Below are 11,700 nucleotides of genomic sequence, written 5' to 3' on the forward strand. Positions count from 1 at the left end.
CTCCATCTTATTGGTGCATCTTCAGGGTGAACAGTCCCGTCTATCATTCTTACGCGAATTCTTTTTCTGGCTGCGTTCTGGAATTGCCTTTTTTGTTTTCGAAGCATTCAAGCATGACTTCTAATTTCTGGGCTGGGGATTTGTTTTCCTTTGGCGTGCCTTGTTCAGTTTCACACGGCGTAACTGCGAACTCCGCTGCTTGTTGCTGCTGCGATACCTGTGGGCTTTTTTCTTCGTTCGATCTGTCTTTTTGATGATACCATTCTGCGATCACTGTTTCGCCCCGGGACTGCTGGTTGAATCATTCTTTTTTTGTGGGACTGGCGGGGTTAGACACCTTAGCCTACATTTACAATCTTTCACCGTTGATAGACATATAGTACAGTATACAACTGATACAATGATTCCTTTGAAGGGTAGCGATGTGATCATAAGGATTCTAGTCTGCTTACGTAGGTCACACCAAGAAAGCTGTGGCTGCGCCCGCCGTCGTGGTGACGCTCTCGCCTTGGGTTTAGCCCAGCCCTTCAGTTCAGCCCTTCATTTCAGCCCTTCAGCCCTTGCCCTCAGCCTTCAACAGGAACCCTTTCCTGCCTACGTATACAGCAACACCAATGACCCATAGCCCCTGCCCCTCTAACCCCGCCATAAACCCAGAGAGCAAGAGCAAGCCCATGTAAGAAGCATACTCACAGAATGCAAAGGAATGCTCGGAAAGAGTCCCCCTTTCCCTGGGCCTCATTCAAGCCTGCAGAATTCCTCTCGCGTGCATGGCATGCATGCATGCACGCATGGCCGGCGCCCCCCCCGTGTGGCGAAGTTGACCATGTGGGAATGTATGGAAATGATTACTCAGTGGCTGTACCTACCATCTACCACCTCTTACCTCCCACCCACCTACTTGTTCTTGTACTTATCCTGCACTGCAAGACATGCACTTCTCAAGTACTGCAATTCAGTACATAGTGGATGGTAGGCGGTAGGCGGTAGGCGGTTGGTGAGGTCATACTGTTTCTAGGGTATGTGCGCAGACATAGTCCTGTACTGTGCTGTACTCGTACGAGAATGGGTGGGAATGTATGATCTCAGAGAGCGTAAGCCCACGCACGGTACAGTGGATGTGACGGGCGGGAATGCTGGGTGTGTGCGTGTTATGCATGCACGGTTATTGTCTGGTATGTACTGAGTTCTTTATGTTTGTAGATTGAGGGAAGGCGGGTTGGCTCCTTGCTTGGGTCTGGATGACGTTGATTCTTGTGCTTGCTGGGTACTTGACTTTGGGTTGGATGGGGTGGTGGTGATGATGATGTAGGATGGTATGTTTGGGGTAAGTGGGTGCGCCCGCGGTCTTTGTTGGATTGTTGTACTGTAACTTACTGTCTGTGTACTTGGGGTAGTGTTTGATCTCTGATGGGCTTGGGTGTGAGGAGTTGAGTGGGTGGGGTTGTGGTTGTGCTATTGTCTTTTCTATTGTCTTCCTAGAAGCTACATGCGTAGTGCAGTGCAGTGGTGGAGGTGGTGGAGAGGGGGATGAGGGGTTATCCGTTGGAGGTGGGGAAGGGTCGCGGTCATCGGGACTTCAAAGTTCAATGCGTGGGTGCGATTTGAGTGGGGATCGACGGTGCCGCTAGTATTGGTGGAGGCAAACCTCTTTACTTAGCTGGTGGAGAGTGAAACTGGAAGCTAGTGCCGCATCCAGCCAGTTACCCCATCCATTCGCCTGCCAGGCTCGCGGCCAGAGCCGGATGCAGGCTGGGGACTGGTACCCGTGACCCTCCTTGTGGTGGTTGGCTGGGATGGGTTCTTTGGGTGGACTTCGGTTCAGTGGTGTTGGTGGCTGAGGGGGTGTAGTGGGTGTAGATTTTGTATGTGTGTTGAGGGTTGGTTGTGATGTTTATATTTCGCTGTTATTGTCCTGGTTGTTAATGAGGGGTGAGGGGTGAGAGGTAAGTGGTGACCAGGAAGCTGAAAGAAAGGGGGGTCTGGGGGTTCTCCCCCAGATTGTTATATGATAACTTGGCCTTGGGGTTGAGGATACTGGGAAGTTGAAAGAAAGGGGGGTCTGGGGGTTCTTCCCCAGATCGTCATATTATAACTGGATGAAATAGTGAGGTAGCATGATTAAAGCGTGGGGAAACTGTGTGGTGCGGAGAGTTCAAGTTAGGGCACTTATTCTAACAGAGGTTGAACGTATAGTAGTGATGAGTACTATAGGGCAGGTGCTGTACGTGGGGATACGGGTGGGCATGTGTAGATAGGATAATGTATAGGTAGCTTCATATTGTGGCCCGTTTAAGTAATTGCACTCTTGAGAGGTTCTTGGACGAATTGTTACGTAGGTAGTATAGTCTGCCACCAGCAACTCAAGTCTACAGTACACTTTGACTGAATCAACACAAATAATCAACCAAGTAGGAATTCTATCAATGTACTGTATTCACATCTATATCTCAAAACCCACAACATTACTCAATCCGCCAGCTAACCCCCCCCTTGACCTCACTCAACCCTTCGTCTCCCCCTTCCAGACCAACCACCCCAACCCAATCACCAACTTCACCCCGGCCGCCATCCACAGCGCCGACTCCATCCCGCCCGAGGTCTTACTCAACCACCCGCCCGCAATCGCTCCGATCAACAGGAACACGACCCCGCCGATCCGGCGGTTGCGCTTCACGTTCCCGTTGGGCACCTGTAGCAGCTTGGGGTCGGAGGCCACGTCGAAGTAGACGCTGGTCAGCACGACCGTCGGGATCTCGTTGTAGCCCAGGGCGCGCGACGAGGTGATCGACCCCGCGGACTGGAACGCCAGCAGCGCGATGGGGATCAGCTCCAGGAACAGCCGGCCGCCAGTCAGCTTGCTGTCCGTCGAGGTGTGCGGGATCAGGTCGGCCTCGATGATGGCCACGGCGATGATGATCAGGATCGTCTGCGCCAGGAAGGAGAGCACCAGAGTGCCCCGCGCGCGGTTGCCGCTGCGTCGCGTCAGGTTGGCGAAGACCAGCGCCCCGATGAAGAACCACCCGATGCTCATGAGGGATTTCAGCCAGCCCCACGGTTTGTTGGCGGGTTGGTTGGAGGCGCCTAGGCCGAGGAAGATGGTGTTTCCTGGGGAATGGATTGGTGTTAGTTAGGGTGAGGGGATAGTGGGGGGAGAGGGGGAAGGGGAAAGAGGGAAGGGGGAAGATAAGGTGAGGAGGTAAGAGGGAGAATGGCGTACCCGTTTGCATGGCTAAGAAACACGACCACGCATTATATGCACTACTGTCGCAGAGCCCCGTGGTGAAGCACAGCAGTAAACAGATGAGGTCGGTGTGCTTCGGGTCGACATTCTGGTTCCAGCGCTGGGAGAAGGTGAGCTTCTTCATCTGGGGTTCCGGGTCGGAGGCTTCGAGGTCGCTCCCCTCGGGGGTAGACGAGACGGGGGGCTTCTCAGCCATGAATGTGTGATTTGGGGTAGTAGTTTCTGGTGAATACTACCAACTGATATGGACAGAGAGGAAGAGTCGGGAAATTGGGCCTGCACAACGCCGGCGCCGGGTCTGGGGCAGTCACAGTATTTATCGACAGCGGCGCCGACAACCGGCCTCGGAAGAAAATGTTCAGAGCAAAGTCCGGAGCTGACAGGTAGCCTGGGCGAGAAAAAGTGAAAAAAACATGAACAGTGATGAAGATCGTCTCTCGGCGCACGATGACTAGTTACATCTTGGCCAAACGATAAGACCCGCGGATTGGTCTCTTCCCTGCCTCTTCTCACCAAATGGCAACCCCAAGACTCACCGGGGCGGATTGTCCAGATTGCGCCATTGCCATTAGTCCACTACTGCAGAGTGCAGACTCGTTTAGTCTGTTTCTCTTGGCGCTGCATTGGTGTTCTCGTGAGTCAAACAACGGGTGGATGGGGGATGGGAGGAGGAGAGGCGAAGGAGGAGAATCCCGCCAGTTGCTCATTCGATCCACCCGGTCGGATAGGGCTGAATTGAAGTGGAGGATGCAGTCCATGTACAGTCCTGTACTGCACTGTCCGGATGATTGTATGGTATGTAAGCTGGCTGACTGTGAGAAGTGTCATCCACAACTTCAAGGTTGCAATACATTCCTACCACATCGCACAGAACTTTCCACTCCATCAACATGAAGCAGCCCACCCGGTGAAAGAGAGCGTGGCAATCGGGGCAGTCTGGTCTACCGACAGCGATAGTCCCTTCTAGCCTCCCTCCCTCGTGCATCAGCCTCCGATCACCAATTATCCATTATTGCTTCTGCACGGCTCGGCGTTTTCTTCACCCTCTGCAGCCTGCAACCGATAGTTAGCCCTATCTCCTGTCTGCCTTACTTCTCTCCAGTCCTATCCTCCGAACCCCAAGCCCTCCGGCGGATTCCGCATTCTTGGCTGCTTATCGTGAATATGCTGGTGGCATCCGTTGGTCCGTCCCGACCCCGTCTGTTCTCCTCCACACAATGAAATCTGTCAGCCATATGGCATCGGCTCAACCATGGAACTCGCGTTGGATAAAAAGGAGGGAGTTATCCGTGGAACCTGGCGTGAACTGACAGCCGAACCAGAGGGATGTCGTGGCCAGCCCGAGGCTGCAACCAATACCTCTCATCGCCAACTCCCGTCATGACCTCACCAATTTGCGGGGAAGCAATCAGCTTCGCAACCACTTCATGAGCCACTTCCTCAAGTCCCAGCGTCATTGTCGCATCATCTGTGCCACCGTGGGCCATATAATCCCCTCAATTCCCACCGTGACCGGCTCTCGGACCTATCCAAAATTAGTGCAATCAGTCTTGGAACCAATATCGAATAATTGTATCATCACTGGTACGCTGGCCGTCCTTCCTGTCTCAGGAGTGCTGCTGTCGACTGTATTGTGGGTATACGATTTACGATATCTGCGACTAATTGAGAACAGAACGATTCTCTACCATGCAGTCCTCAAAAGCTAAAACCACCTCGCGCATGTCGCAAACCGCCCAGAATCAGGCCGGCGGTTCGAAGAAAGACGATCCCACTGCCAATTGGAGTCCGGAAGAAATGTTCGAGACCACCATGGACCGCGACGGCAACCCTGTGCCTGATCCCATCTCCTACGTTGACGGTGACAAGATGGGCAAGGCGTCTAAAGGCGGCCGCAGTGAAGGCCAGGACGAAGGAGACATGTTTGCTGCGGCCAACGATGACTTCGACTAAACTCCCAGATTTGAATCAGAACTGTCTCAGGACGGTCAGTGAGAGGCACAGTCGACCAGCGACTGCGTCTATCGGCGTCAGCCTTATGCTATGCGATTGAGACATGTGTAAATGAGATGAAATGACATGAATTGAATTGAATTGGAATTATGCTAGTAACTACTTGTGCTAGTTGTGATTGAAACATCGAAATGTCGAAGATTCCAAACATCCGGGGTTCCTCTTCTGACCCACTGTAGCACAATGGACTTGCCTTGACTTGATCCACTTGTAAGTTGTCTCATCTCTCAGCACTTGGAAATGGGCCAGAGACTTGGTCTCGGGATAAATTGCTATGGCAACCGCAGCCGGGGAGATGGCCTTACCGCGGCCTAAGGCTGTCGTCTAGTCCCCATCGGGACATCCCCAAACGAGTCCGGTCCCTCTCCATATCGCGACCTCCTCATTCATTGCTACTAAGTCCATACTGTCTGTTACTGTCTCTCTTTCGCCTTCTTGCGCCTCACTCTCCAGAGAGGGTGTGTCTTGTCTTCGACCTCCTTGCGTTCTTTGCTGCATGTTTCTCTCTTTGACTTTCCATCGCAGAAGCCCCCAATTCGATCCCGAACTGTTGACAATCTACTCCGTTTCATAGTAGCTACCCATGCCACCGGCCGATCATTGTTGTTTAGAACCAAAGTGCGATTGATTGACCAACCTCGAACCCGAAAGTCCCCCGGAGCATCGCGCCTGCTACTAAATCATTGGATCTCCCTGCCCACGGGAAAGGACAACTTATCCGGTGCACGGGGGGCCCCCCAACGAACCAAGCAGTGACGACCTGACCGCAGTTGTCTTTCTTGTTTGGCCTTGCCCGTATGTATCACTGCCTGTTGCAACGCCAGCACGAGCACCTCACTCAGCTTCTGCAGTTTCTACTCGATCACGGCTCCGACATGGCCCTGGATCCCCGGGTTTACCACCATCTCGGCTACGGCAATGGGCTCAGCTCCCCGGCTTCGGTCACGTCATCTGCGATGTCCGCTATCACCGGCATCACTAGCCCATCCTCCCACGCGATGACCGCTTCTGCGGCCATGCTACGGTCAACCGCCTCGAGCCCTTCGCTGCGCGCTCGCGAAAGCGTTCCCGTCGCCGCGCGTCGAGTGGATGGTCTCTCCAGCCCCTCGCCCGGAGGGAACGTCCGCGTTGTTGTCCGAGTGCGGACCTTTCTGCCTAGAGGTATGTCTCTGTCCCCGGACGGGAGTAGGATTGAAGGAAGCTGATCGCGGGTTGGTACTGCCCAATGAATTCCAGAAATCGAGCGAAGAGCCCAATGTCTGATCTCCATGGACCCGCACACCCAGACAACCAAGCTACGGGCACCTCGATCCAATCCCGATGATGAAGGGAAACCCAAGTCGCAGGCGCGCGGAAAGGTCCAGGAGGATAAGTCGTTTGTGTTCGACAACTCGTTCTGGTCGCACAACACAAAAGATAAACATTATGCGACGCAGGAGGATGTGTACAACTGTCTGGGAGAGGAGTTTCTGGACCACAACTTTGAGGGGTACCATACCTGCATCTTCGCGTACGGGCAAACGGGCTCCGGGAAGAGCTATACGATGATGGGGACGTCAGAGCAGCCGGGCTTGATCCCACGGACCTGCGAGGACTTGTTCCAACGGATCGAAACCGCCGAAGCCCCGGATATCAGCTACAATGTCCGCGTCTCGTACTTTGAGGTCTACAACGAGCATGTGCGTGACTTGCTGGTGCCGCGCACGGAGCCCCCACACTACCTCCGCATCCGCGAATCCCCGACGGAGGGACCGTATGTCAAGGATTTGACCGAGGTGACGGTGAAGGACTACGGGGAGATTATGCGGTACATGCGGAAAGGCGATATGTCCCGGACAGTGGCCAGCACGAAGATGAATGATACCTCCTCGCGGTCGCATGCGGTCTTCACGATCACGCTGAAGCAGATCCACCATGACTTGTCGACTGACGAGACTACCGAGCGGACGGCGCGGATCCGTCTGGTCGATCTGGCGGGTTCGGAGCGAGCCAAGTCCACCGAGGCGACCGGCCAGCGTCTCCGGGAGGGATCCAATATCAACAAATCGCTGACGACGCTGGGACGGGTGATTGCGGCCCTAGCTGATCCGCAGCAGGGCCGTCCAGCGAAGCGTAAGGGCAAGGACATCGTCCCCTATCGAGATTCGATCCTCACCTGGCTGTTGAAAGACAGTCTCGGCGGCAACTCCAAGACCGCCATGATTGCGTGCATCTCACCCTCCGACTACGAAGAAACGCTGTCAACGCTGCGGTATGCCGACCAGGCCAAGCGGATTCGCACGCGTGCCCGAGTCAACCAGGACCACTTGTCTGCTGCGGAGCGCGACAAGCAGATTGCTGAGATGGCCGAAACCATCCGCACGTTGCAGCTGAGTGTTAGCCAAGCGACCGTCAACCGGCGGGAGAGCGAGATTCAGAACGAGCGGCTCGAGGAATACCAGCAAAAGGTGGAGAAAATGCAACGGTTGATGGAGGAAACCAAGATGGTCAGCGAGTGCAAGATCCGCCAGCTGCAGACGGAGAACGAGGCCCTTCGCAACCATCTCAAATTGGCGTTGGATAGTATCCGGAACCCCATCCCCCCGGTGATTGTGCCGGAGCGGCGGAGCAGCCTGTACGGTGTGAATCAAAACGATGGCTCTCCGTCCGTGCGTAAGCGCTACAGTCGGGCTCTGTCTCCAGCCCCTACATCCGGGGACGAGTCAGAGCCGAATTCGATACGGAAAGAAGAAAGCACCCCTGGGAGTGACGAGAACTCGACTCACCTGGAAGCGCACCAGATGCAGGCACACATGGAAGACCTGTTGGAGGACCTGAGTGTGTTCAAACGCAAGTTGGCGACGGACCATGAACGATTCCAACCCCTTCAACCGGCGAAAAAGGAGCGAAAGAGCCGACGAGCCTTAGGCGCCATCTGGGGCAACAATCGATAGTCGGAGATGTTTGACTGCAGCGTGGGGTGGCTTTCTGGGATTCGACGGCGTTATGCGGATTGGTGTTGGACTAAATGGTGTGATTCCGAAGACCTCCGGTTCTTATAATAGCTGGACTGGGATGGTTATCTTTGCTATTGGCGTGCTGTGATTCGTTTGCTGTTTTAACTCATGTACTGATGCCACGATGGAACGATTTGTATGTATGGTAGGATCTTCGAGGAGATGCCCGCCAGACCGCGCCACGATGAAATGTTTTGATGCCCGAATGAGTTGAATGGAATGACGGCATATAAGAGGCGAGTGTTACTCTTACGAAGGACCTCTTACGAAGGACAGTAAGAAATAATGTGAATTCAGTCTGTCCTACTTTAGTAGAGTCACGAATAATCCAGATGGAGGGTTTCTTTATCCGACGCGGAAACCAAACTCGTGACTCAAGCCCTTTTCTGATTCCCCACATTCCGTTTCCCAATCCGCTCCGAAAAAGTCGCCCGCAACAACTGGAACCTGATTCTCAATCTCTCTGGTCTCACCTCAATGCTTGTCGCGCCGGCCGTCATCCTTTCTGGAAATCTCTCCTGTTGATGACCACCCCGATCCTGTCAGCGCACACCAACAGCAGTTCCTCGCAATCCCTTGTCTCCGCGACCGCGACCGCGACGACCACGCCCACGACCGGCGAAATGACGAGCTCAACTCCGACCGCGCCCTCCCCCTCACCTGCAGCAGCAGCTGCTGCTACTCCCACCACGTCCACCCCCTCCACCGCACCCACCTCCTCGAAACCCACGAAGCAGCAACCGTCCTCCCAATCACAAAAGCCCTCCAAGTCGGCCACCAAATCCAAAGATGCCGCCACCGCTGCCACCAGCGCTACGGCTGCCCCCGCCGACAGCGCAACCGCCCAACTGACCCCCGCCGAACTGAAAAAGCGAGCCAAGGCCGAAAAGGCCGCGCGCCGGGCCCGCGAACGCGCTGAACGCGAGTCCTCTGGCCCCGCGGGGGGAGCTCCCTCTGGTGGTGCCGCCACGCCCGGTAAGAAGGATGGTAGCGGCGGCGGCGGCGGCGGCGGATCGGCTGCTGGTGCTTCTGGATCGAAACAGGTGCCTCGTCGGGGATCCGCGCAGAATGCCTCGCAGAATGGTGGGGGAGGTAGTGTCTCTGGTGCGGTGCCGGCTGGGGGGTTGGAGAAGAGTGCTGGCGGTGGTGGTGGTGGGGAGAGTAAGGGTGGTAAGAAGGCTGATGATAAGAATGTGGCGGTGTTTGGACATCTTTACGGGCAGCAGAGACGGACGACGGTGGCCGGGGCGGGCAAGGAGGTGCATCCGGCTGTGTTGGCGCTGGGGTTGCAGATGAGGGATTATGTGGTTTGTGGGAGTAGTGCGCGGTGTGTGGCTACTTTGTTGGCTTTTAAGAGGGTGAGTTTTATTCTCTTTTGAGACTTGGCTCTGGCAGGGCCAGGGTTATACTCTGGGATAAGGGGTTGGGCGAGGCTTGTTTACTGGGATTAATGCTCTGGAGTCAATTCTGTTACTGACTGCTGACGCTGACCGCTGCAGGTCATTGAAGCGTACACTACGCCCATGGGAACCTCCCTTCCTCGTCACTTGACGACCTACCTCTCCCACCAGATCACCTACCTGTCGACCTGTCGGCCCCTGTCGATCAGCCAGGGTAATGCGATCCGCGCCCTCAAGCTGGCCATCTCGTCCATCGACCCCTCGACGCCCGAGGCGGAGGCCAAGGCGTTCCTGGGCGAGTTCATCGACAGCTTCATCCGCGAGAAGATCACTGTGGCGGACCAGGTCATTGCCAGCAGCGCCGCGCAGAAGATCCAGGACGGGGACGTGATCGTGACGTTCGCGGGCAGCTCGATCGTCAAGCAGACGCTGCTGCTGGCGCACAAGCAGGGCAAGAAGTTCCGGGTCTCGATCATCGACTCGCGGCCGCTGTTCGAGGGCAAGAGCCTGGCGCGCACGCTGGCCAACGCCGGGCTGGACGTGCAGTACTCGCTCGTGCACGGCATCAGCCACGCCATCAAGGCGGCCAGCAAGGTCTTCCTGGGCGCGCACGCCATGACCAGCAACGGCCGGCTGTACTCGCGCGTCGGCACCGCGCTGGTCGCCATGAGCGCCAAGGAGCGCGCCGGCGGCGTCGAGGTGCCCGTCATCGTCTGCTGCGAGACGGTCAAATTCACCGACCGCGTCGCGCTCGACAGTATCGTCGTCAACGAGATCGCCGACGCGGATGAGCTGATCACCGCCGAGCCCATGCAGCAGCTGACCGGCCTGCCGGATCCGGCGGCGGTGACGGTCTCCGCGGCGGACGCGAAGAAGGGCGGCGGCGGCGGTGGTGGGAAGTCGGCGGCGGCGGCGGCAGCGGCGGCGGCCAATGCGGCGGCCGAGTCGAACACGCTGGCGCAGAATGTCTCTTCGCCATTGACGGGGTGGAAGGAGTCGGCCAACCTGCAGCTGCTCAACATCATGTACGACGTCACGCCAGCCGAGTATGTGGATATGGTGGTCACCGAGATGGGCAGCTTGCCTCCGAGTGCGGTACCGATTGTGCATCGCATGAGCACGAATTTGTGATTGGGGGCGTGGGATGCTAGTATGTATTATGATTAGAGAATTGCTTAGATTGTTTGGTAGGGGCTTGTGGTCGTGAGAGTAGTAGTAGAAGTTGCTCCTCTAGTGTAGTCCCGTTGCTGTTGCTGTTGCTGTTGCTGTACACCTGTCTCCGTACTGTAGTTTGTTCCTATCTCTTGTCTCCGATAACCTTTCTTATCTCCGCCAACTCCAACTCCAACACCACCACCACCATCGCATCTCATTCTTCAAACAAACCACCACGAACCACACCATACCTTCCCTCTCTCACATTCTCACCAAACATCACCAATCTCAACGAACCTCACATCCCATCCCAACCTCAACACAACCCAAAACCCTCCACCACCCACAATTTACCCCCCCCAGAACCAAACCAAAATGGTACCTCCCTCCCCTGTCCTCCCATCCCCCTCATACAAGCACCAATACTAACCCCCCCCCCCAAAAGAGCAAAGACTCCACCCCGCACCAAATCCACATGCACCACCCCCGCCTCGCCGACTACTTCGAAGACTTCGCGCGCCCGCACACGCACACCGCGGCTGCTGCCTCCTCCGCCTCCTCCTCCCTGCTCCTCGCCGCCTCCTCCTCCTCGACCAACCTCGCCTCCAGCAGCTACTCCATCGCCGCCGCCGCAGCAGCCGCCGCAGCCGCCGCCGCCAACGCCAACACGAACGTGCCCCCCGGGGCGAACCCGTCCTACCTCCCGATCGAGGAGATCTACGTGGCGCCGCAGTTCCAGCCGCCGAATCCGGAGGACGAGGACGATGTGGTGCCCGATCAGCATGCTGCGTTTGGGATTAGTCGGGCGATGGTGGGGGGTTTTAGAGGGGGGCTTGGGGGTGTGGGTGGAGGACTTGGGGGGAATGGGGCTGCGGGCAATGGAGCGGGGGGG

The 11,700-nt window shown here is 56.2% G+C and overlaps 5 protein-coding genes across 5 annotated transcripts; 4 read left to right on the top strand and 1 right to left on the bottom strand.

Annotated features, from left to right (window-relative positions):
• Positions 1 to 2,503: 2,503 nt before the first annotated feature.
• On the bottom strand, positions 2,504 to 3,368 carry BO95DRAFT_452753 (YoaK family protein; the record flags this gene model as incomplete). Its single annotated transcript, XM_025588171.1, has 2 exons — positions 2,504 to 3,108; positions 3,221 to 3,368. The coding sequence occupies 2 exons, from the start codon at positions 3,366 to 3,368 to the stop codon at positions 2,504 to 2,506; spliced, it is 753 nt and encodes a 250-aa protein (XP_025442934.1).
• Positions 3,369 to 3,600: 232 nt separating this feature from the next.
• BO95DRAFT_111893 (uncharacterized protein) lies at positions 3,601 to 4,335 on the top strand. The gene has a single exon (XM_025580378.1). It carries the CDS (start codon positions 3,761 to 3,763, stop codon positions 4,136 to 4,138), a length of 378 nt encoding a protein of 125 aa, XP_025442935.1. The 5' UTR covers positions 3,601 to 3,760; the 3' UTR covers positions 4,139 to 4,335.
• Positions 4,336 to 4,924: 589 nt separating this feature from the next.
• Positions 4,925 to 5,197, top strand: BO95DRAFT_361638 (uncharacterized protein; the record flags this gene model as incomplete). The annotated part of the gene is made up of 1 exon (XM_025582532.1): positions 4,925 to 5,197. A coding segment is annotated over one exon (273 nt), but the record flags the coding sequence as incomplete, so codon positions are not given.
• Positions 5,198 to 5,651: 454 nt separating this feature from the next.
• Positions 5,652 to 8,575, top strand: BO95DRAFT_442295 (kinesin-3 family protein uncB). Its single transcript, XM_025586389.1, has 3 exons — positions 5,652 to 6,052; positions 6,109 to 6,418; positions 6,494 to 8,575. The coding sequence occupies exons 2-3, from the start codon at positions 6,133 to 6,135 to the stop codon at positions 8,188 to 8,190; spliced, it is 1,983 nt and encodes a 660-aa protein (XP_025442937.1). The 5' UTR covers positions 5,652 to 6,052; positions 6,109 to 6,132; the 3' UTR covers positions 8,191 to 8,575.
• Positions 8,576 to 8,876: 301 nt separating this feature from the next.
• On the top strand, positions 8,877 to 10,900 carry BO95DRAFT_412527 (translation initiation factor eIF2B subunit delta; the record flags this gene model as incomplete). The annotated part of the gene is made up of 3 exons (XM_025584244.1): positions 8,877 to 9,350; positions 9,429 to 9,611; positions 9,753 to 10,900. 3 exons carry the CDS (start codon positions 8,877 to 8,879, stop codon positions 10,782 to 10,784), a joined length of 1,689 nt encoding a protein of 562 aa, XP_025442938.1. The 3' UTR covers positions 10,785 to 10,900.
• Between the last annotated feature and the right edge of the window lie 800 nt (positions 10,901 to 11,700).

Source organism: Aspergillus brunneoviolaceus (genome assembly GCF_003184695.1).
Source record: "Aspergillus brunneoviolaceus CBS 621.78 unplaced genomic scaffold BO95scaffold_29, whole genome shotgun sequence".
Lineage (NCBI taxonomy): Eukaryota > Fungi > Ascomycota > Eurotiomycetes > Eurotiales > Aspergillaceae > Aspergillus > Aspergillus brunneoviolaceus.